The sequence below is a fragment of the Tetrao urogallus genome (assembly GCF_951394365.1).
Source record: "Tetrao urogallus genome assembly, chromosome: 6".
NCBI lineage: Eukaryota > Metazoa > Chordata > Aves > Galliformes > Phasianidae > Tetrao > Tetrao urogallus.
Window position 1 is genome coordinate 49,004,184 of NC_136819.1, and position 25,772 is coordinate 49,029,955.

The window sequence follows — 25,772 nt, forward strand, 5'->3', positions numbered from 1 at the left end:
GGTACTTAAAAACTATACCATGAACCATACTATTTGTGTGCCTGTTGTAAAACATGACAGTCTTCTCTCTATTATTAGTAATGACAGTGCCTTAGCAGTGGTAGCAGAAGTAATTGGAAAAGCTGTCTGTGTTGGAATGAAGAATGTCAAAGCTCAGTTCCAAGCAAAAAAAAAAAAAAAAATTTATACAACTGCAAACCAGACTTCAATTAATTTTCTCTTTAGCTTTAAGCTGTAGCTAATCTATGCACTTGCAGCATACCTATTACAGCAACATTTAGACAATTTCAGATTTGCTGCTTAGAAGTGTTTAATATTTATTTAACTAATTGGAGAAAATACAGGCTACCCACTTCCATAAATGAAAGGGCAGAAATTAATCGAGGAGTAACTACATTCTGAAGTACTAGATCAACCAAGTTAAAATGGAGTTTTGCACTAAGATTAATTATGCTCTCTGCTTCCTATTCAGTAATTATATTCAATAAAAATCATTCCATGCAATTCAGCGCAACCTACCATTTCAGTGAGTATTTAATGGCATGTAATGGACTGAGATGTATAAAAATAAATCAGGGTATACAAGTAACTTCTATAAGTCTGTTCTATTTGCTGACTGAGAAGCGGCTTGTTTGTGATAAATGTGGGGCCTAGCTTTTTAGGGGGGAGGAAAAAAAAAGTACAAGAAAGTGCAGCAATTTGCTGGCAGCTGTGAAATAACTGTCAAATGGAATCCCTTTCTATCCCAAGTGACCACATCCTGAGGAAACAAGTATTCCAAGGATGGGATGGTTTGTTGGGAATGGACTGGGAGAGATGATGGCATCAGGAAAGAGATGGAGCATGCTGGTGAGCAGGAGTAAGGGGAACTGAGACAGTGGCCCTTCTTTTGGGTAAAATAATATACTCCATTACTCTGGGTAAATGCTGACCTGTAATCCTCTAGTAGTTCTGAGCACTTTCCTTAAGTTCAGTTGTTGTCCCTTTGCAATTTTTGTCTAGTGATCTGGTGATATCAAGAAGAGTTTAGAAATATTTAGAACATCTTTATGAATCTTAACACCAGATAAGACCAACTAAGGAAAATAAATATATATGCGTTCCCCCTTCCCAACTTGGTTTCCTATGGTTCTGGAGAAGACTTCTTTAATACTTCTGATAATATTTCATCATTTAGTTTGTCATAGATATGAATGCTGTCTTGGGATCAGCAAATTCTTTTGCTGAGCCCTCCTGCTGTAAGTGGATGTTGCCCAAAGTATCCACTGGACCTTCCCATTCCTGATTGCTCTAAACAACTGGGGAGAGAGAAAACTGGCCAGAAGTTGTTTGCTTTCCCCACAAATCTTCCATGGTGCTCCTCACTCAACACCATGGTAACTGAATTGCTAGCTGTTCTGCGGAAGTACACCCAAAGAGTGGTCCAATTTGTTGTTACTCAACACGTCTGATTTTTGTTAAGCAACCCATATTCTGATATTTTCTGTAGAGAGAACTTTTTTTATAGGTGTTCTGATACTTACTTATCAGGTTCATACACTGGTTCTTAAATTCATTCTTGCATAAGACCTAACGCTGGTATATTCAAGGACGAAAGTTTCAAAACCTCTCTAGGCAATCTGCATCACCTTTCCTCTCCTCTATGATCTAGTTTCCTACCATTGTCAAAGGTGGTGGAACTAAACCAGTCTGAAATACACATGAAGAAAAATGCTACATAGTAATATATTTGCTTAAAAAAGACATCAAAATAAAGAGACCCTCACAAAAATTAATGATTCTATAAGTTTTCACTCATGCTGTTCTTAACAAGTAAAGGGAGAACAGGATGACAGTGAAACACAGAACATGTTACAGAATGGCAGACTGCAGGACTCCTTTGCAATTTCTAGTGGAAAGTTTTGTTAAACTTCAATTCTTGATTATCCTTGAGAGCTAGATGTGCCCACCTGATGACTCACTGAGCAGATCCATCCTTTTAGAACAACTTATGTTGCTTTTAGCTTGTCTTGTTTTTTTCCTTTGTCAATCTGCCAGGCCTGATGCTTCTTTCATTCACAGAGGGTTGAATGGCTGACTCTTCTGTCATGGGATTCCATGCACATTGTTCCATTTTGTAATAGAAGAACAGCTGCTGGGATACAGCAGCAAAGATATTGATGAGAGCACCACTGGAAAGGGAACTGAAAAGAAATTCCTGCATGCTTGTCTGTTTAGTGCCTTGAAGAGAATTTGACTGATACGTGGTAAAAGGCTGACCGCTTCCATTTTTCTAGATTAATGGAAAATTTCTTCATAGCTTTTGAAATAAATACATTGGTAAGGAAAAAGTACATCACAGAGCGATAGATTTGCCAAGCTTGGAAAAGACCTCCAAGATCATTCAGTCCAGCCACACGCCAACATTTCCCCACTAAACCATGTCCCTTAGTACAACATCTAAATGTTCCTTGAATGCTTCCAGGGGCAGTGACTACATCACCTTCCTGGACAACACTTTCCAGTGCTCGACCACTCTTCTGGAGAGGGAATTTTTCCTGACATCCAACCTGAATCTCCCTTGGTGCAACTTCAGGCTGCTCCCTCTAGTCCTATCACTAGTTACACAGCAGCAGAGGCTGACTCCCACCTCACCACAACTTCCTTTCAGGTAATTGTAGAGAGTGATAAAGTGACCCCTGAGCATCCTCTTCTCCAAACTGAACAATCCCAGTTCCCTCAGGTGCTCCTTGTAAGACTTGTGCTCCACACCCAGCAGTAAAAGCCTAACATGCTGTTACAGCACTGACATGGTTATGGCTTCAGGAACGGTCAAGACAACAATATTTCTCCCAGCTGTGTACCTTTTAGCTAACTCATTTCAGGGCAGCTGCAGCATATAGTCATTCTCATTCCAATCTTGTCTTCCTCAATATTTTTTAATTGGATGCACGACACCTTCTCAGCTAAAGCAACGTGCCACAAGCAAACAAGGTTCTCAGTTGTGAGGAAAAGCAGCCTGATCCTTCAACCCCACATAGCTAGAGCGTGGTGTTTTTTTTCTATTTGTTTTGATTTTGTGTTGTTTCTTTTTGTTTCTTTCTCAAGTGAAAAAATAAGTCTTTCTGGCTTAGCATAATTTTTAGGAAGAACTTTTAAAAGTACATTTTAGAATCTAAATGGTGGTTGGGACTGACAGCCTATATAAGCATATGCACATATTTGTAATGCACCTCAGCCCGTGCTCAGTGCTGAATAGGTGCAGCATTAGGACTGTTTCCTTCAGAGAAACCACAAGAAGCTATAGAGAAAGGTGGGCATCTAATAAATGTGAAAATGAAGAAAAGAAACCAGGAGTGCAGGATTCCTGTTGTTGAACTCCAAATCTGTTATGCCTGTGGGCTGCCTGATAACTATGAGCTTGGAGTTGTCCTCCATAAGCTCTTTGATCCTGGGCTAGGGTTGCTGCAGTTGCTGAGCTTATTCATGTAAGCGCTGAATGTTTTGTTTTAAATTACACGCTTAAAATGTCCATTTGTTCCCACTTGAATATACTCCATTCAAACTTGCCAAGATGTATGTTCTAAAATGGGAACTGATGTCCCATTCTTTACAATCACTGTATTATCACTCAAATAGTCTTCCTACCCAGCTGGAGAGTCTTTTGAACAATCATAGTACCTAAATATGGGAATTCCATATTGAGAATGCAGTATATAATGTAGAAATTCAAGCTCAAACAATACTCCTGAGAATGGGGGCGAAAGATACAGAGATGAAAAAAAAAGTTGAAGTAAAACAAGGCCTTTTTCTGAATCACAGAAAACAACGTAATACCATATTGATCTAAAAAAATGTGCTAGCTTTTAATGACGTAGCATCAAATAGCAAATATTAACTCATTACGCAATGACTGTTCTGCCCATCTGAGTTTTCATCTGGTATAGAACTAATCAATAAACTCCAGGGTCCCACCTTCACCTGCTCTGTTTGAGTTATATAACCACTGTATGGAGGAGCCTGACAGCTCTCTCTATGCTTAATTCATGTTGCCCTTTAAATTGGGAAAAGTGATTTGTCATCTCCTTTTTTTCAGATGGGTCTGAGTCTCAAAAATTTTAAAGGTTAGACACATACAGTCATTCTGACCTCGAATCCCCTCTGCAGGATCTATTTGCATTTCTGTGGTTTTGAGAAGTGAAATCAATTTCTAAAACTTGCACGTTTCCAAGGGTTTTGTTTTAAATATGCCTCCAGCCTGTGTACAAAATTCCTTTTTACTAAACAGCCCCCTTGATTTCTTTCACCTTAACTGTTCTGATCTGCAAGGAGTTGGGATGTTGCACTCTACAACATCAACAAACACCCATTGCTGAACTCCTGCTGCCTGGATACAGCACACCTCACTGTCCTCATCTGGGCAAGAGAAATGCCATAATTTTTCTCTCATTGTAGGAATTTCTTTTGCTTTGTTACATCCCTATAAATCTCTCCTTTAGTAGTTGGTACCAGAAGAAAAGGATCTGAAATTCTTTGATATCTCAATCTTTCTTTTTTTTTTCATTGGCTGCCTAGCTTCTGTCACTGATATTTTGCTTCTGAATGTAATGAATAAGGTTCCAAGCAGTCAATCTTCTCCTTTAACTACAACTTCTTTCAATGTATTAATGACTGAAAAGTTATGTTTTCATTTAATGTGAATTTGCACAGCCCTCAGATAATGAGTATCTCTAATGTTCTGACATCACTAAAGCTATTAGAAAAATAGATAAAAAGAAAATTCTCCTGATGCTGCCCGTACAGGGTGGAAAGTTTCAGGGCACAGGTCCTAATGCTGTGGTGATACAAAACAACAATTGTCATAAGATGAAAAGAGCATAGAAGTGGTAGTTTACTGTGTAAAACTGCAACAGGAGGGGAACATGATTGTTGAAGTTGTAGTCCTGTTAATTGCCTTTGTCTTGTACCATTTTATATTCGTTAGTGCTTTTTATTATTATTATTATTTTAATAAATAGGGAAACATCAGAATAACTTGAAGACATTACCTCTAGAAACTGCAATAACTGTTTTGATCTGAACGCAGTCAAGCCTGCTCATGCTAGTAGATGTAGCTCTTTTAAAAACCATTGGTTATACTTTGCAAGCAATAACATATACACTGATGCTTGTACGATGTCCAAGAGTCATATTAAGAGCCTTTACCTGTGTAGTGAGTAGCACCAATTTTTGCGGGGTTTATTTTTACTCAGGGCCACAATAAGAACTAGACTGCATCTCTGGATCCTTCCTCATAAATAGGTCTATGCTACCATGCTGTTGAGAAGAAATAGTGGTGAGGAGAAAGGATTTGTGACAGAATCTTGTTGAAATCCTGTGTCAGGCAGCAAAGAAGTGAGCAATGCCATGAGAGACTCGATTTAGCTGAGGGATGTTTACTTTGGATCTTGACCCTCCTCAACCAAATGGAACTACTCATTTCAGACCCGGGTATTTTGCTCCTGGGGCAAAGATTTTGTTCTCTGCCCTCTCTGTCTTAAGGGACTTAACTTGCATGCAATCTCCTGGCTTTGACAGGAGCTCCTCAAAGATCTTACAGAAGTCACTTAAACGTTAAAAGTCTTGTCTTAAAATATAGTGCTTGCTGGAGCCATGGAGTTGACGAGGGTTTAGTTGACAACTAGAAATTGAAAATGTTTTCTTGCTGAACAAACAAACCTACACAGTGCAGAGACAGAAAGTAATGATTTCAGATTTCTCTGAAATTTCCCTGGTGCTGCTTTTCTTTGTTCACTGAGGGGTGGGCAAGGAAGGCAAGCTTCATATTTCTTGTGCATTACAACTCCAATACAACATGGAACAGCTTTGTCTTGCATCTTCTTTTTCTCCCATTTGTATGTCTAACACTTTGCATGCTGGCCCAGTATTGTTTTTTTGTTGTTGTTGTTTTGTTCTGTATGAATATTTAAGTACCTATAACCTACATGCCTTGTTATGCAGTTAAGCAATGTCCCTACTGTTCAGTGCAGATAACGCTGTACAGTTGATGAGGCTCCAGAATAACTGTTAGCAGCTTGACCTTCCTGCCTGATTTGTACTTATAAATCTAATAATAAATAATCACATGTGGAAAAGTCAATAGAGAAATAATGCAGCACGCTTCTTTTAGTACTCTAATTCAGCAAAATAAGCCATGAGAAGTATTTCAGTAATTTACTATAGTAAGTGCTCTCAGCAGCTTCTGTGTTTCAGTTGTTTGGTGCTCCAGCATGAAGGTAATTAGCTTGGTAATTAGTTATATTGTTATTTAATAGTCCCCAGACAATGTTCTGTTTTTCAAAGGAAAAGGCCTTTCTTTCTATTCCACTTTTACCTGTTTAAAAATAAATAAATAAATCTAAAAATCTTTCCCTTTGCCGAATATTTTTGTCTTCCTTGTGTACTACTTTCACTAAGAAGGGTAAAAAAGACAGCTTCTGCCCCAGCCTACAGTGCAGCTGCTAAACCACAGAACTGTCCTTTAAATTCTAGATTTTTTTTTCTTTTTGACCCTTTTAGGGAAACAGGCAAAGTGAAAAGATTGGTGAAATGGGCTGGGATTGAAGAGAATGGTCTCTTAAGTTTGAAAATGAATTTTTGTTAAACTTCATGAGTGTAGGCAGGAAGTTTTCATCTGTTCCTGAAGTTAGGATGGTGAGAAATAACAGTTGGAGGGTAGAAATTAGGATGAAGAAAAATGAACTACTTCCTGGGAGGAGTTGATATTTGGTAGTTAAATAGGATATTAATCTCCTTACAGTTGCTGGGTGGGAAATGTACTTAGCTGACAGTCTGCAGATCTAAGCCACCATTTGGGGAGGAGGAGGGGTGGTCCTCCTGATGGAGGACCAGAAGGATCCCTCCAGAAGGTGAAGGGGAGGCAAATGCTGTGAGAAAGGCGTAAGGCCAGAGAGAGGTGTGGAGGCGAAAAGCTGAAAACTTCCAAACTTGTGTAGGTGGTCATGACCTCAATAAAAAGAAACTTCTCCTAGTGTCACCCTCAAGCTTGAAGTGATTCTTAGTCCCATTTAAAAGGAACAGACTGTCATCTTTTTTTTCTTTCTGTCTTCCACTGTTGCCTTTGTGGTACTATTCCTCGCAGAGTTAGCAGGAAGTAGCTGGCTTGCATACACTTCTTATAATAGTTTAGCTTCTAGTTTAATACATCCAGATTTCATGTTTCCTGAGTAGTGGCCTTGTTGCAGTCATCCTTTCAAACAGCTTCAGTTTTAAGAAGACAGGCTTTTCTCAGCAGGATTGTGACTGTAACAAAGATGGACTTTTTTTTTCTTTAATTTACTTAGTGACTCAAACTCCACAAAGTATTATTCCTACTTCTCGCCAGCTGGTGGTCCATATGTCGCTGTATCTTTACTTTTGTAAATACAAGTTTGAAGTCATGCTCGCAGATCAGATTTTTGGTGGTTAATACAGAAGTATGGTAAAATGTCAAATGATGCAGAAAGTGTAAAGAAAGACTTGGAAGGCAAAGGGAAAAGCAGCGGTCTGTATTTATAAAACTTTATTTTTAAGGTGCTCCCAGAGGTTTGCAGACATCAATGGATTTCTGCAAGTCTGGGGTCAGCACAGGACCTGACCCTGTAGATTTGGGATCCACAGCATCTTGAGATAAGCATTTCTAGCTCCCAGCTCTTCAGTGTTGTCTACCAACATGTTTAAGCTCTAAATTAGGAATGAAAAATACAATTTGGCATATTGCCCATGAAGGATTGCCAGTTTCCTGCTGAAACTCTTCATTACTCTAGAAAGGATGGTAAGTGTTCCCCTGGGGAGATGAAAGTTTTGTTTTGTTATTTATGTGGAGTTTTCGAAAATAAATAAATAAAAATCCTTGGAACACTGACAGTGCTCCAGAGAGAATCCTAATGGCTGTGGCTGTTACATCTGTCTGCCGAACAAGAATGTCAGATCCTTCAACACCTTGCATCTTGCTCCATATTTTCAACACAGTAGTGGCAATGAATGCCTCCACCACCTGAATTTCAGCAGATGCACAATTCTGACCTGTTATATTTCCTTTTTCCATTACATAATTGTCCTTAATTTCAGCAAGCAGGGCATGACTCTGCAAGCCAATGCCCTAATTTCTAATGCTGAAAAAATATTCAGGGTAAGAATAGAAAATGCAGCTAATAGCTTTGTGTGAAAGAACTGCCACGTGTAAAGGGATAATGGCTTTTGTTGATTTTCCTGATTCTACACTTAATGTTTTGTGGAAGTTGTTAACTAGTCTACAGTTCAGTGGTTCATAATAAAAAGGTAAGGCGTTTCCTTTGTAGTTAGATTTGGAAGACGTTATATAGTTTAAGAACTCTGCGCAGTGAATCCATGCTGCAGGTGTATGCCAATGGTTGTTCCAATTCATAGAGACTTCTATCAGGCAGCATCGGAGAGATGAATGACATCATGTGAGCTCTTTGTTATTCATGTGAATGTGAAAAATGTACAGATAACACAGCTTTTTGATGAGAGAATATGTTTCTTTCATGACTTTCTTTCAATAACCTTTCTGCAAAACTAGTTTTCAGCTACTGTGTGGTCTGTGCAAACCAATAACATAATGTAACTAATCTGTGCATAATGGGGTAGATAACACTCAAAAAGGAGTTGTAGTTCTGGGAAAAATTGGAATTCTCCAAGGATGCAGTAATGGATTCATCCAGTTACTTAGAATTCAGCGAACAACCATCTCCATGTCTATTCATATCTTAAGATGCTTTCCCAATGTTGTGTATATACAGATGATGAATAAAGAGATGGGACTCTACAAATCTAGGCAGCCAATTTAAGCAGAACTGTCAGCTCTGTATGCCATGATAATTAGTAGTTCAGTACTATAGGAACCTTAAAATGAAAATCCTGGTAAACTTTGTATTTACCGTGCAATAGAAATTGGAGAGCTCTTTGGGGTATGGAGATGAGAATGCAAAGCAACAGCAAGGTGTCAGGAGAGCAGCCCAATCTGCATGGTATTACAAGTAATGCATTAATTAGAATTTTACTGTTTACTGTTACTGTAACTGGAACCTTCCTTTAATCGAGATAACATGCAGCTTTTGTCACTTGTTTGCTACACGTTCCTAGGTTGCAATGAACACTCCTCTGAAAGTAATGCCTCCTACTTTAAGATGTCCCACAATGCTGCAGCTGGATGTTGGCAGTAGAGGTGGAACCTTCCTGCCGGTATATTATTACATTTTATATTACAGGTAACAGCAGAGGGGCAGTCTGACAAAATGATGTCTGACATGGAAAAGAGTATGCAGCAGAAGTTTGTCACTGAATTCTTCCATGTGGAAAATTACACCCATTGACATTCTTTGGTGTTTGCTGAATGTTTATGGAGACAAAACAGTGGATGTAGCATAGTTAGGTGGTAAACAGTGCGTTTCAGCAATGGTGTCAGCGATGTGAAAAACAAGCCACGTTCTGATTGACCACAGGATTGTTACTTGCAGGCTTTTGTCCCTTGCTGGTGAAAATGTAATGCTAATGGTAGTGACTGCATTGGAAAAAAGAGTGTTTTGTAGGTGAGAATCTGCTCTATCAATAAGTGTTACTGTACTATTTACTGTAGTTTCCATAGAAATAAATAAGAGGTACTACTTTCAGAGTGAACAACACAAGTTGTTTTTATACAGTGGACCATGACAAGGCTTTCACTCACTAAGAAAATGCTTTTAGACTAGAGTAGATGTCTTCAAAGCAAAACATACCAGGAAAAAAACATCTGTGTTAGCACTGTTTATCTCAAATGTTTCTAAGTGTACTATGGAATTAGCAGGACATCTGAAAGGTGGTGGTGGTTGCTGTTGTTGTTTGTTTTCTTTAATCTAGATGATATTCAGTCCTGGTTTGGAAAGGAGAACTTCTAATAGATCTTAGCATGTGAAACTAATCAGTTCTTGTCACTGAATCTACTGAGGCTGTGTCAAATCATAAAGTGTAACACAACTAATGGAAAGCAAGTTCAAGACTAGTGTTGCTGTAAAAATCTGCATCAAAATTTTGTCAAGATGGAAAAAACGTCAACCGTTATCTAGGAAACTTAGGTCATCTGCAATAAACAAGACAGTTTTCTCTCCTGAAGTGATATCTGTTAGCAGACTACCTGCTTAGTGCTATAATTACATAAACTTTTAATTTTTCAGAAAAAAGCTTCTCACAAGTTTTAGGTTGAGGTTTTCTCTTGTAGGTTGACGAAGGAATAGGAAAAGGGGGATTACTATGTTGCCAAACTGTATAGGTCAACTAAATTTGGCCCAAAGAAGCTCATGTCATTCTTTTCTTTGTATGACTCATTTCCTCCCTTTCCTGCCCATATGCTCTGTTGCCAGAGCTACCTCTTCAGTTATACAAAAGGCTGATTAACTTTTCTCTTGAAAAAGCCTGGACTGTTGATTTTGGCCATCCCTTCACATAGAATCATAGAATCATAGAATCACTAAGGTTGGAAAAGACCTAAAAGATCACCCAGTCCAACCGTTCACCTACTCCCAATAGCTCCTACTAAACCATGTCCCTCAACGCAACATCCAGTCTTTCCTTGAACACCCCCAGGGTCGGTGATTCCACCACCTCCCTGGGCAGTCCATTCCAGTGCCTGACCACCCTTTCTGAAAAGTAATACTTCCTCATGTGACATGGGACTGGGGAGGTCTGTGCATCTCCTAAAATAGCTAGAAATTTTCTGCTGTTGGTACCTCTAGTAGTGAAAGCTCAATGGTGTGCAGTTGATATGGGGGACAAACAGACTGCATCTTCTGAATAAATAAAACAGGATCTGTGTTTTCTTATTTTCTCCTGAGTTATTATGAGATGATTATATTTTAATGTGTGTTAAGTTATACCATTCCTCTCCAAGAAGCTTATTTAAATTTCATTGCTGCTCTGGCTTTCTCCACTCTACTCCTGTTGCTTTAGACTAATTTTCTGGATGTCTCTTATTCACTCAGCATATATGACTCTCACTTGATCTTTCAATTTTTAATTGTCGGTCTTGCACCAACAGGAATCAAAATGTAGATGTGTAATTTCTATACACAAGCTGAGAGTCAAAACTAAGCATACAATTTATTCTGAATTCAAATATAACTATTCCATTGCTATAGATCATATGTCTGTAGTCTAAAAGCTGTGTTTCTTTACAGAAAACAGCACTTTGAGCATCATAAAGAATATGACTCTGCCCGTGAATGTACTTTTTTACTAGCTCCCTGTTGAGGTGCTATGAATAGTGAGCCAGACTACAAAATGTATATTTCAGCACTCATGGATCTGAATTAAATCTTGGAATGCATTTGGTACAATCAGCCTGAACTGCTCCCAGTTAACTTCTTGGTAACACTACTTCCTTGTTACAGGATAGAGATAGGATTCGTACTATGAGGAAAGGACAGGTGACACAGGAAATACAAATTCAGTTAAATGTTTGAGCATAAAATCATTTGTCATGCATTTGCTGTTACATGAGTGCTATTTCAAGCACCTGCATCTGTAGGACTTGGCCAAAAGACCAATTATGTAGCCATATAGACAATTTATTTTTCTATTTGTAGTCTAGTCTCTACAGGCAGACCACTGAAATCCATGTCACTTTGTGCAGTACCTTGGCTAAGCCAACATCTTGGAGCAAATGACAACACAAAGATTTAGCATTTAAAAAGAAATGCATGGAAAGGGAGTTCTGTTTGCTTAGCTCTTCAAATTGTCTACCGTAAGAATGAGCTGTAAGGAGATGGCCGAGAAAAAAAATTAAGTTGCCATTCACTGCTGGAAATTCCAGTATGACTCTCAGAAGGCCTTAATAGTGGAGCAACTCCTTAAACTGATCTCCCTGTCTAAATGGCAGTTAAAGCTAACAGAACACATAACACAAGAACATCTCTTTGACTTGATTTGGATGGACTCTTCAGAATTAAAGTCCTTTGCCTTGATACAGAAGGGAAACTTAGTCTTTCCTAAGAGGATGACTCTTTGGAGTCATGAAAGCTTCTTGTGAATGTGAGAGTCTTTTCAGCGCAATGAAGAACTCCATGAGGAGTTCAGTGACTTCCAGAAAAAGTTTGAAGCTCCTCTTTTCTTCTTGGAGATAGTCCTCCTTCTCTGCCTACTCTCTCTTTCAAAGATATGTGAAATTGACATGAGGAAGTCAAAACTTGCATTTTGCTCCACTTAGCCTAAATGTAATTTGTGTACGATGTCCTGGTATGTCACACAACTAAATTAGCTACTGCAATGTTCCCCTGTTCCTCTGTACTATGTAGTGATATTTGCATTCCTAGATGCTAGTCTGCTGTGTGAGTTGTGTGTGTTTTCTCTTACAAGTTAGAGTTTTGCAAATGTGGTGGTGGCTGGGCAAGTTCAGGAAGTCAGCTAGATATCTCTGTGCCCCTCAGATTTGTGAATGCATGTAGAATTATGCTATGAGAGACAATATACACACATGCATTGTTTCTGACTCTGTCTATAAACATTAATAAAATGAACTAATGAGCAGAGACCATGCACTTTTCAATGAGACATATCTTGTTCCTTTAAGAGCTGAATAAGGGGAGTTGTGTGGTTCACACAAGTAGTAGGATGGTCACACATGAGAGAATCTAGCAAGGACCTACAGCCACTAATGATTCGTCTACCCCACTTGAGAGTTCTGTAAACTATACAACCCTCTTATTCATTAATTTCTAGAAGTACAACTACTGCTCACTATCTATGTTTAAGCGCACTGTAATTCTAGCTAAGGTCATCATTAAGGCAATTCAGACCCTTAGATTTTTACTTTAACTTTATGATAAGCGCAGCATTTTCATGTACTTCAGATAATATTCTTTAAAAATCAAAATTGAATTATGTCTACTGACATTATTTTGAATGTATTTGCAAATCACTTGTGTGTAAATGAAGAAGTGATTGGTAAACAAAATTGCCTGAGTAGTGCCAGCAGCAACAGCAGTTGCAAAAGCCTGTAGAGAAGTGTTACAAACAAGTTATTCTCCTTCCTCAAAGAAGCGTGCATTCAAGTTGTACTTGATTTCACCACAGTCAAGTGTGGTTCACAAACTATGCTGATCTTGAACGCTTTTTGGTTTGCAGCTTGGAAGCCTTTATACTCTTAAGCTTGTAAGATTGTTTTGTTACTGAGGCAGTCATTGTCTCTACTAGCTATGTTCCTGCTTTCGCTATTTAGCCCACTTTCCTGGTAGCTTTGGTCCAAGTGCTTACATAACTGGTCTAGTTGCTATTAGCAATAAAAAGAATGTGATGTGAAGAGCATCCAATTCCCCACCTTTTTTTCCTTTTTTTTTTTTTTTTTTTCCTGACAATCAAGTATCATTGCATTTTTGAGAAAATATGTTCTGAAAGCTTTAATCCCTGTGTCACAAAATTTGAATTAATTGTGAACACTATAATAAGTAGACATTTTTCATTAATGTTGTCAAATTATCCTATCTTTTTTTCATTTTCCTGAGTACTCGTAGTATTGCTCAGTGCTGCACTTCACCTTACAGGAAAAGGGTAGGCAAAGCATTATTTGTAAGCCTCGTATTGCCTAGGTCCAGCCTCTCCCCCATGACTCACTGCAGTTCCCAGTTTGATGGCGTGGCTCATCTCCTCCTACCTACTTCCTCAGTCTCTTCTGATGTTTGCTCAGCTCCCACTTGTCCCTGCAGGCCACTTTTCTGTGCTGTACCTGGTTTCCTTCAGTTTGAATCTATTCTGTTCTCATTTCTTGTCATGTTTCTTGTTTGCTGGACACTTCCACTCTACTGACTATTTACCTAGAGCTAGTAGATGTAATGCAACACTTGTTACAGCATGTGACTGGAGATTATTCCTTCCATACAGAAACACCAGTCTTTTTATCTTTTTTTCTAAGGAACAGTTAGAGATTTAGGGCATGGGGTGTAGGGCAACAAAACTCAACTGTGTCGGAGTTGTAATGGTTTGACTGACTAGTTAGTACTTATAACAGCAGTTGTGAAAACGGATTGGACTCGTATATTAACTACAGAAATATATTGTGCCCATGATAGTGTCAATAAAACTCCTTGAACTGATGGCTCTGTGTTCCAGCTAATCCCCGCTCCAGCGTTATGGTCTCTTGAGTATCCATTGCTCCTAGTTCTGTGGTTGGCAGTCACCAAACTTAAAGCTAGTTGTGGTCTCTGAGGGTGAGAGATTCGCAATTCAGCTGTGCTGCAGTTACTGTCTTGGATGACAGGGTGAGCAAAGCCGGTATGCTGCAAACAACCCTGAAGGACTGTCACTGCTTTTGGGATTGTCTGGGCAATGGAAGCAGCTTGCTGAGCAGAGACTTGTGTGACTGCAAGTAGTCTGCTCTCTAACTATGGTTTTTCCTTCTGTATACACTTAGCTATATGACTCTTCTACCATAACCTCTAATGACCCCAAACTCGAGGTCTTTTCATGCCAGCACTTTCCTATGCTCTATTTCTCCTGAGCTTTCCCCGTGCCATCTCTTTTCCCACATCCTCAGCTGGAGTTGCCAGCCCCAGCATAGGACACTGTTGAGCAGATGCTGGAGCTGCTATTTGCACAGCTTTACTGTCGTGCCTCTGTGCAGGCAGAGGCTCTCATCAGAGCAGCTCTGGACGCAAAGGCAAGACCTAGTATAAATCAAAGTGTTTCTTGAATAAAAAAAAATCCCCTTCCCTGTGTTTAAGTAACCGTGGTAAAATTAACATAGATACAGACTAAAGAAGGGAGGACAAGGTGGGAATTGCAGGAAATTGCGATGTGTTCATTAGCATATGAAGAGGGCTTTATTTATACCAAGTGGCAGCATGATCTAGTGGGCATTAAAAGAGGTATTCACTTACCCACTCAACTACCATAGAAACTTTTCCCCACGGCTGCACGTGCCTTTGATGTTCCTTTTAAAGAGTGATTTTTTTTTTTTTTTTTTTTTTTTTTTTTTTTTTTTTTTTTTTTTTTTTCCCTTTCTTACCGCAGATGAACTCAGACATGCTTGAAAAAAGTCTTAGGTCTGAAAATTCAAGAGACTTGGATTGAGTTCCTGACTTACTACCAGCTGTGTGTGTGAAACAGATTCCTCTCACACGCTCTGAAACAAGGGCTATAATGAAATAAAGATGTTACCTCACCAGTCCCTTGTGAGGTTTGAATCACTTTGATCAGAGATCCATGGATAATGAGTGGAGTGTCACTACCGGTGCTGGTAAAATAATCCTCAGCTGGAAGATAACACAGCTACACTGCAGTCTGGGATGCAGAAAGTCCATCTTCTTGTAGGCACGAATTATGTGAGTCTAACAGTTCACAGTAGTGATATGTACTGTCCTATGTACCTTTAGTTGTACAGTTCAGCGTATTGTGAATCTTGAAAAATTAGACAGGATTATTGATTTATAGAGTTTCTGATTTGTCACTTACATTTTAGGAACATCTTCATAAAAAGAAAAACTTTTATTGAACAATATCTACAATTTTAACTGGTATCTCCTATGGAGTGCAAGAAATACTGAATCTGACCAGAAATTGTGCATGAAAATGTCAGGAGGTCTCTTACATCAAGCTTCACAACCTTTCACTTGAAAGGCTGAATGTATTTCATTCAAGCAGGATTAAATGGAAACAGTGAAAGAATGACTGAGTGAGTTTGTACTGGAATTGCTGTGGAACTGGTAGACATCTTCCTTTTGCATGTCTATCCATGCCAGGGAATAAATTTGACTTGAAGGAATGGTTTCCTGAGCATTTATAATTTAGTGAGCCGGCCACTGCTAATTGTCTGCAAGGCCCAAGGCTTGGGAGGTATGTGCTCCTCTTGGAGAGAGACACACGAAACAGCACAGTGCTGAGTGAAAGAGACTGTAGTCATAAGTAATGTTTAAAATGATCACTTAACCATACAGCCAAAATACAGCACAGATCTTCAAGGGATTTGTGATTAGTAGTTAGACTTAATTCCTGCATCATATATTGGTATGTTGAGATGTTATAAACATTATGCAATGCTAAGAACTGTTCTGTGTGAAGACTTCGTTGTAGCTACTTATCCTCCTGATCAAGCTTTCAGTACAAAAAAGCATATTTTCAATGTCATTCCCATATCAGGCTAGATACCGATAACTGCCCACTTCTGCTTCCTACTGTTCCTTCCACCTGTCATGCTGTTGGATTCAACCACCTTCCACCTGGCTGAAAAAGACATGACATGATGTTGCATGCTGCAGGGATTCCTTAGCCTACAAGGGGAATTACCACTGTTTAATATGAGATGAATTTCATCTTTCCAACCAGACTGTGTGAAGGAGCAGAATGCTGAATTGTGTGTCTTAACTCACAGCACCACTGTTGTGCTGCCGTGGCTCAGCAAACTTGTTGTTGGTGATCAGTAGATCAGTTTTGCAGCCTTCTGTGTCTGACTGTTTCATGGGCCTGGCCACCTCCAGTCTCAGTGCATCTGGAGTGTCCCAGATGCACTGGGCAGCAAAAGGAGCACAGCTTGCCTGACAACAGAGCTGCTGTAACATGTCTGAATCTATGGGTCAAGGGCTACAAGTGTGGAGCAGCTCCTTTCAGAAGTTCTGTACCTGTTCTTTATGCTTAAAAAGTTTCCTTCTCCCGAAGTGTGCTGTGGACTGCAAACCCAGGTTTCTCTAACCCTGGGAATTTTCACCCTGCATGATTCCTGCAGATATAGTTTGGGGAGTTTTGTTTGTTTTTTATCTTTTTGCTGATTCCAGGCCCCTTTCCTGTTCCCTCCTTCCACGTGTACCTTCTCCATGCCTGATTATGCCTGGCTGCTGCAGGATGGAACATCCTCAGCTGGCTGCAGAGCGTAGAGAAGGAGCTCGGCCTAGTAGGATGTCTTCAAGGATTTTTTGTCAGTGGCTTTTCCTGTGTTGTAATACTGGTTTCTACATCTTACCCATAACAAACAAACAAACAAGTCACCACCTCTTTCCTCCTGGCCCGTCCTCTTCCCTCATTATAATTCTTTTCCTTCCCTGATTTCAGGCTCTCTCTCCTCGTGGCCTCTCTGAGGCTACTGTGCCAGAGATGAGCCAATTTGCCTTAATTTGGGTGTCAGGCTTGGAGGAAAGGCTTAGGAAAAATGAATTTCTCTCAGGTCCGTGAGTTCAGCAGGCATTTAAAATAATGACTCCAGTCTTTATTTCCACTGCCCTGTCAGTTTGCCCCAGGACAATAACTGTGGACACTAGCCCAGCAAAGTTTGGATTGGAAACAGCACAACTTCTGCAGTCAAAGAATCAGGGAAAATGCTGAGTTGATAGGAACCCATAAAGATCATTGAACCTAACTCCTGGTTCTACACAGGACCCCCAGAAATCAGACCATATGTGCTAGAGCAGGTCCTGGCGTAGCTTCTCCATCTCATCTTGCTGCTATCTTTGGGCAGCAGCTTGAGTGATAGGAACCAACTTCAGTCAGAAGCAGTTTTTATACACAAGAAGTCTAAGCAGAAAACTTCATTAACAACTGCTGATACAGCCTGACCCTTCTCTTGTTTGAGTTTAGCTATTAACTCCCACCTTCTTCAGTGGAGCACTGTGAGATTTCTATCTGTACAAGTGCTCAGGAAGTACTGAGGTAAGGACTGCTGCATGTCTGACAGCTGTAAAACTAGGTTGCAAGGCAGATGGAGCTTTATGACAATTTACTCTTCTCATAGAAAACTCTCTCCTTTTCATTAATTTCCTGAGCTTATTCTCCTGGACTCTGCTGCCTGTTATTGCAAATGTGGCAAGAGCAGAAGCCAAAGCATGTTCAGAGAAGTATTAGCATGTGTTTGTGCACACATGCTTATCAAGTGAACACGTATCTACATGTTTGCTTGTATCTGCTAGCAGAGTAATTCATGACATGAATGTGCATATACCGTCTGAGATCCTGTTTAGAATTTTTAGTAAATGCAGAACCACATACTGAGGTGTTATCTCAGTCCTTACTCAGGAAAAAACAAACAAACAAACAAAAAAAACCCAAAAAACTCACAACAGTAATATATAGTTCCAATTTACATGCAAAACCACAATATATTGCACAGGATTTTTTCTTTCAGTTCAGAAGTTACTCTTTCAGTGACATGAAAAAGTACAAAAATGTACAGCTGAAGTACGTATTGACATTTGAAACTTTCAGTTGTGCATCTTAAAGTCCACTGTGAGAGAGAACCTCCTTGTTTTTCTCAAAAGAAAAACAGAATTTTGTTTCCAGCCCAGAATTCATTAAACATCTGTTTTTTTTCTTTTTTTCTTTTTTTTCCTCCACGATTGCCATTTTTTATTTTAGTTATTTCCAGAATTCTAAAACTTCTCTGTGTTTCCAAAAACTCAGAGTAGTCATTCCAACCTCAAGGGATCTAAAAAGTTGTGCTTGAACAGTAGTTGCCACTAGCAAAACTCAGTTACCAGGCTTGAGGAAGGAATTTAGACTTGTCCAATAAAACCAAATAAGAGCAGGGCGAGTATTTTGGGTTATCAAAATGAGCTTCAGAACATATTTAAGGATAAAATAAAAAGCTCAACTTTATATTTTGATAATAGTATAATTTTGATAATACTTGATTTAATGAATAGACAGAATTTGATTTGAAATTATTTTTAAAGGGCTAGAATGCTTTGTTTTTTTTCTTTCTTAATAGCATACACAAAAGCAATATCCCCCAAAGCAGACTTGCATTCAGATGTGAGATGAGAAACTTGTATTTATAAAAGCCATCTCTTTTTGCTTTAAGCAGTGAGATGTGCTGAGAAACTGGTAGAGTATGACAACATTTTAAACACGGAGGAGATGAGATTTGTCTGTCTGGTATACAATATAAAACAAAAATCGAACACCAATTTTACAACATTATACTGAAACAAACCACAGTAATTAGATGCTTTGAAGTCAAGCCTATATTTTCTTCAGCTTTTTCATGAATTATTGATCCACTTTCCTCACTAAATGGATTGGTAAGCTCTTGCAGTAAATGGACAAGTGACTACAACGTTTATATAATCGTATATCCTCTGCATCTGGCAATAAAACGTGTTTGTGTATAAAACACCCCTTCTGAATTGACATGTCTGCAAAACAGATTTACTACTATAACCACATTCCTTTTCTTTTGTCTCTAAAACACAGCTTTTCTTACATCATCATGCAATCCAGTATTTTACTCTGGTCATATTAAGCAACATATTTTCAAAGAGCCTGTATTGTCCTTTGTGCAGCAGAAATAATGAGATGTAAATAAACTGTCTCACTTACCTTATTTTCTCCATCTCTGCCGCAGCGGCCTACAAGAAATCAAATAATAGGAGCAAGTGAATGAAAGGAAACATTCACTCTGCAGATTTATGCATAGTTAAGCTTTCCAAATGGTTTTCGACAAGTGTCTACAAAGCGACGGTAAGCAAACCCCACATCTGCATTACCGAAAATAACACTGAGAGATTAACTCAGGAATAATGCAGCACGCTGCAGGAGTGCTGTGTATACCCACGAGCCATGGGCAACAGAATGACTCAGTTGTAGCACTGAGGCAGAAAATGGTGAGAGAAAGAGGAGGGAAAAAAAAAAAAAAAAGAAGAAGAAAGCAGCAGCAAGTAACAGGTTACTGTGCCTCCTGGATTTCAGATGAAAAGTTGAAATGCAGTGCTACCCTCTGCGCAGTGGGCATGGCAGCAGGGCTCGGCTGGCTGGGAAATTAAAGTGACTTCATCACATGTGAATTTGGATTTGGAGTTCAATTCGCCGTGTTTCATGGAGCCTGACTGATGGAGTGGACACAGGCTGGCATCCTTCGTGGGAGTTTCAAATAGTCAAATTACTTTCCTCAAGTAATACGCTATCTTGACAATTAGCATCTCAATGCGTATGGGCTTTTTGTTAACCCTTTCATTGCTACTCATCTGCAACTCCAGTACCTACCCAGTTCCCTCTGTTTGCTATGTAAGCTGGGCTCCCATTAACCCTTCAGCAGCTTCACAGCACTTCTGTAGCCTTGACTCTTTACATGCTGGTTCAGCAGTAGGTGGTAATTTCATTAATCTGCCTCATTTCTTTTTTACCATAGAGATGCTGTGAATCCTACTTATCTGCAGCACAGAGACTCGTTAATCTCTGCAAGTACTTATATGAAAAGCAGACTCCTGTTAACCCTTTGGATCTTTTTTCATCATTATCTTCTGCAGGTCCTTAATAGCTGCTTCCATTTTATCTAATCATCCCACTGGCACAGAATCTCATCAATTCTCCTGGTCCTGTTTTATTGAATCTAAGGGATGAACACTTGGAGCAACCTTGAAAGCTTTAGAGCCAGATAAATCCCAACGTCTCAGAAACTCTTATTTATACTAAAAGCATTGCCCATTAATTATGAACACTTTAAACCTTATTGATTAATGACTGACGATCATATTTGAGTATGAAATAAATTAAAGATTAAAAATAGGGAAATTCTAATCAGTTATGCAGCAGGAAATTTGTCAAACTGCCTAATAAAACATGCCAAATGACAAATTGTTGGTTCCTCATCATGTCACTCTTCCCCCCCTCCCCCACCCCCCCCTTTTCATTTATTTTTGATTTGTCTATTAAATAAGTTGTCAGTCAGGACAATGTTTGCATGATAATTTCTGATGATATGTGTTAAAGATGGTAGGCATTCACCAGAACTTGGTATGCAAGAAGCCAGCTGTGGAAAAACCCTTCCTCATTTTCCCCAGGAGAGGATGTGATCTACATTATGCGCTCTCTGCTTACCTACTGGGAGCATGGGGGTTGCCTGTTGTAAATTCTGGATTTTAAGATTAAAGATCTAACATAGGGACCTCTCATTACTTTCTCTTATTTCTATCTCTCCGTTGAATCCATGAACATTCTAGAGTGTATAGGAAATGGTTTAAGCATTATTGATTGGAAAATGAACCTTGTGGGCTTTTTCTAGGTATAGGAAGGCACTGGCAGCCCCATGGGGCTTACCACTTTGGTTTTCCTCAAGTATACTTAAAAAAAATTTGCCATAATCATCATGTTCCTGTCATTCTGAAGCTAGGTATAGCTTTCACTGGAGCTGTTGCATTGTCTTGAACTGCAGGAGCCACCTGAGAAGACTGGGTACTTATTAGTGCTTTTGTTATGGCAACAATATAAGGGGAAGCTATCTTAACCTTGTTTTTGCTTAATGCTTTAAACGTTGCTATACTCATGGTGTCAGGGTGAAGGTTGTTGCAAACAATTTAAATGCAGGATGGAGAAGAGAATCTGTAGGATGGCTTTTTGGCTGTACTGTTGACCTCATCTATGAATGCAGGTGAGTCGATGCCTGCCAATCCGTACCGGAAATTCATAGGAAAAAAAAGCACAGAAAAAGCTTACACCAAAACAAACCAGAAAACTACACCAAGTTGCAATTTCATCAGTCTGATTATTATTATTATTGATATCATTATTGCAACTCTTTTATTTCCTTTCCTCACAGTAAAATTTGTTTTCTTTGTGCATGAGGGGGCCAATTATCCATTGGACCTCTGGGGATGTTATCCTCTGCCTTTCTTTGACTGTGAGGTCAAAGTGTAGAGTGCTCCTTGTCTCTTTGACTGATGGTAGGAGCAGTGGCTTCAGCTTAGCCCTCCTCAAGGAGGATGCCCTGACCTAGGTCAGAGCCTTTCTAGGCCATAGCACTACAATGCTGTGTCTCTTCTTTTAATGGGGACCTACTCTCAGTAAATAAATAACAGCAGATGGGAGGACTAAATCTCATATGTTCATCACATGGATGGCCTAGCTTACATGCTAAAGAGCCAAACAAACATGTAGGAGTGTTTGCTGGTGAAAAGAAAGATAAGATTGTCCATATAGTTTTCATATGAAGCAGTTTGTCTCAGATAACTATGTTCCTTTGGAAGATCTTTTTTTACCCTTTTCTCCTTTCTGGCTTCCTTTTCTTCTTCTTTCTTTGCTTTTCTTTTCTTTTTTTCTTTGTTTCTTCTCTTTTTTCTTTTCCCCTCTTTCTATCTCTTTCCGAAAACCTTAGAAATTCAAAATGACTTTAAAAGTTTGGTTTTCTGAAAGAGATCTTTTCTCAGAAGGTGGCAATTTTGCTGAGGCAAAATTGTTTCCTAGCCAGTTCCCTGCCATTGCTATAGCCTGTGGAAATCTTAGAGTCTATATCATCCTTAGACAGCTCCCTACAAAGGCTCCCACCTGAAATGTCCTAACAAATTGAGTTTAAAACATATTCTAAATGGCTCTGAATTACTCAATTGTAGGGAATCTTATGGGATTTATCTCAAGTTCAAAGACTGAGGTTAATGTTGGTATGAGGATGTCCTTCATGATGTATCATTTACGAGTTGCTGCTTACTATGGGGTTGGTCTATTGTAAGTGCTTCATGATGCCTGAACTGAGCGCTGTGATTGCAACCTTGTGTGATTTTTTTTTAATAACGTTTTTAATTAAGATCAGTAATTACCTTTAATTATAAAAATATCAGATGTAATTTAATTACCTTTTTTAAAAAAATAATATCAAGGCAGCATGTCTGAAGCATTTTAAATGTCTAAAAAAAGCAAGTTTTCTCTTAAAGGGAATCATAATTTAATGTCTTTTATTTCCATATACAGACTTCTACATAAAATGTGGAGACTGGCTTGAAGATTTTCCTTTCTGTGGAAGTGTTTGGTACAGTTACTTTGCTTATGAGCACTACCAGGCAATGTCTAATAGTACTAGCAGACAAATCTCTGTTTCCAAGTATCTGAAGAATGCAAATACGAAACAGAACAACTGACAAGACCTTTGTTCTGATAGCTGAAAGCACCTGAATGTATATTTTGGGACAAATATTCTAAGGCTAAGGTTTTTTGTTGCTGTTTTTGTTTTTGTTTCCGTTTTTGTTTTATTTTCTTACACTTATTCTGAATGACTTTTTGATATTCTTCATTATTCTTCAAGAATAAGATCTCTCACCCAACTGAAAGTGAGAATGCTGTTAATGAAAACTCCAGGATATATTACTGTAGGTTGTTGGGTTTTTTTTCCTCATTTAGTATATTGTTACTGCCTTTCAGTCAGCATGACAAACTCAATTGTTTTCAAGTCAGTAGAGCAAACAAAAAACACTGTGATTTTCTTTTTTTTTTTTTTCTTTTTTTTTAAATCTCGATGTGTTTAATTACAGAGTTAAGCAATCACAAGACAATGGCAGAATATTTTTAATCATTTTTGTACTTAAACTATGTCTGTTGACTGAATTCTTTGATTTTTCTTTCTTCTTACACGACTGGAGTTTATAACGTAGATTTTTTTTTTTCTGAACAAAAATATCTTTTAATAAAGTAGAAAGTTATGCTGACAGTCTATCATTCTATGAAATTCACATGGTGACAGCATTGGTAAAATATTGGTTCTCTTCCTTTTTTATATTAGCATTTTCTGAAGGATAAGAAATCACGAGATTTCAAGCCTCTCAGCTATGTAATGAAATTTCCTTTCTGTAACATTTTGAGGTCAATTTTTACAGATACAGATGTATATATGAAAGAGGAAGTGCAACTTCTTTTCGTTTTTGTTTATTTGTTGGAAAGAGGTACTTCATTTTAGGACAATCAGCCTCAAATTTTAGCTTAGTACTCACCAGTCTTCCCTCTGAATTTAGCGGACTTTGAGTTAGCATGCTATCTAGCTGTGAGCAAATGTGTAAGACAAGAAATGGCAACAGGAAGTTACTGCCTCTCATTTAGTCTGACTCTTCTTATTCTGACTTAATCAGTATTGTGGGAGGTAATTTTACTTCTGTGTTGTGAAGAGCTGTAAATGAGAGTTAATCCATAGATAAGGGCTTCTGAGTTCCTAGAACACTCGTAAGCTGCCACATTTTCAATTGCAATAGTTTCACTTGTGCGTTTCTTTTGTACTTGCGGTATTACTAAAGTTTGAGAGGAACCAGTGTAACCATATTCCTTGTCTTTTCTGTGATGTAAAAGATTTGGTTTATGGACTACATAATTTGATAGAGTCAGTCTTTAACTTAGGTTCTTAATCCCTTTTTAAAGTATAAGCTTCAATATACTACTAAAATGATGTTTGAAAAAAGGCAAAAATTTAAACTATAGGAAATTTCATGGAGTTGGAGGAAGCATCTTGCTGCATTTGATTTGGCTTCATGTGTTCAAAGGATCTGTTGTTTGGTAGGTTTTTTTTTTTCTTTGACAAAGAAGAATAACATTTTTGTAAAACTCTTGCATGTAATTGTCACGGAAATGCAAAGAAAATTCGGTCCAGTTTGCCATGGTTGATAATGGAATAGATATTTTGCTCAGAATAACCCTCCTCCATGTACACCTCTGCACCACAGGCCATGGAATACCTCCGCTATTCTCAGACAGTCCACAGGTGGTACATAAAAGTTGAAGGGGCACATTAATTCACTGAGGGGAGAAGGCAAAAGTAGTCAAGTCCTTTCATTCTTGCAGTACTAAGGAACATGTTGAGATTATTGAATATTTTCCTTTGGAAAGAGGAACATCATGTATACTACAAAGAATGCAAATATTTCATTAAACTATAAGGTTTTGAAAGTCTGACATGAGGGAAAGTATCTAGCATTTAATTTAGACGTTACCATGACTAAGACATGCCAATTCTCTCTGTACCACCAAGACCAGTATCATTGTATCATCCTAGCATACCCTCCCTATCTGACACCAACATCTGATGTTTCATATGGTGAAGAAAGAAACCCACCAGCACCAAGTTAGATAATAAATAGAAGCTCAGCCCTTTGGAACTAATGGCATATAGCAAAGATATGCTATAAAGAAAACCACCTCAGTAAAGAAGTAGATGTTTTCCTCTTAACTCTTAGAGGTGAGAACTAAGTTCAACATCCAAAATCTTCACATCACACCTGAATGTACATCTCCAAATTACTACTACTCTGTCATGCAATATCTATCAGCCTTCTACACTCCATTTGGAATGATTTTTTGGTACTTTTTTTGCCCTGTGTGTTACTGAGGCTTCCAAACAGATGGAAATCAGAGGGTGATTCCAATCGTGCTGTATTTGGTATGGCCGGTTTATCTATGTTTAATCCTGTAACAGTTTTATGTTTAAATTTTTAAGGCAAGCAACTCCCACCTGTTTTTAAATTCTGACAAGCATTTATGGAGAGATGTCTTATCTGAGAGGGAAAACAAGACTGATTCTTTGACTGCTCTCAGAAGATTAAACTTATTCCTTCTGTCATTTCAGTGTTACTCCAAATTATCATAATCTCAATTGAAAGCAGGCAATCAGAGCTTTTCATCATGGCAAGATCTCACCCATATCTTGTATAATAATAAGAATGCTTTAGTTCCTTTAAGGAGAATATACAAAGGCTGCTCCAGAAATAATGCCTCCTATTTTATTATGTTGGTCTGAGGTGGATGTTGGTAGTATGGCAGTAAAGGTTGAACTTTCCCACCAATATTCCATTATATTTTGTTGCTGTGTGATAGATGACAGCAGAAAGGCAGTTTGATAAATTGGCATTTGACATACAAGTGTGCATGAAGCAAAGATGTGCCATTGAATTTCTCTGTTGGAAAGAATGGCACTCACTGATATTCTCCGATGTTTTCTGAACATTTATGGAGACCAAACAGTAGATGTGAGCACAGTGAGGTAGTGGGTGGTGCATTTCAGCAATGGAGACAGCAAAGTGAAAGACAAGCCACATTCCTGA

The 25,772-nt window shown here is 38.6% G+C and overlaps 1 protein-coding gene across 1 annotated transcript in view; it reads right to left on the reverse strand.

Annotated features, from left to right (window-relative positions):
- BEGAIN (brain enriched guanylate kinase associated) overlaps positions 1-25,772 on the reverse strand; it is a gene marked incomplete at both ends in the record, with an annotated part of 133,938 nt that overhangs the window by 83,171 nt on the left and 24,995 nt on the right. The window contains one exon of the mRNA XM_079537903.1: positions 19,306-19,334. Within this exon, the coding sequence (XP_079394029.1) occupies positions 19,306-19,334 (29 nt within the window). The remainder of the gene's footprint in view (positions 1-19,305; positions 19,335-25,772) is intronic.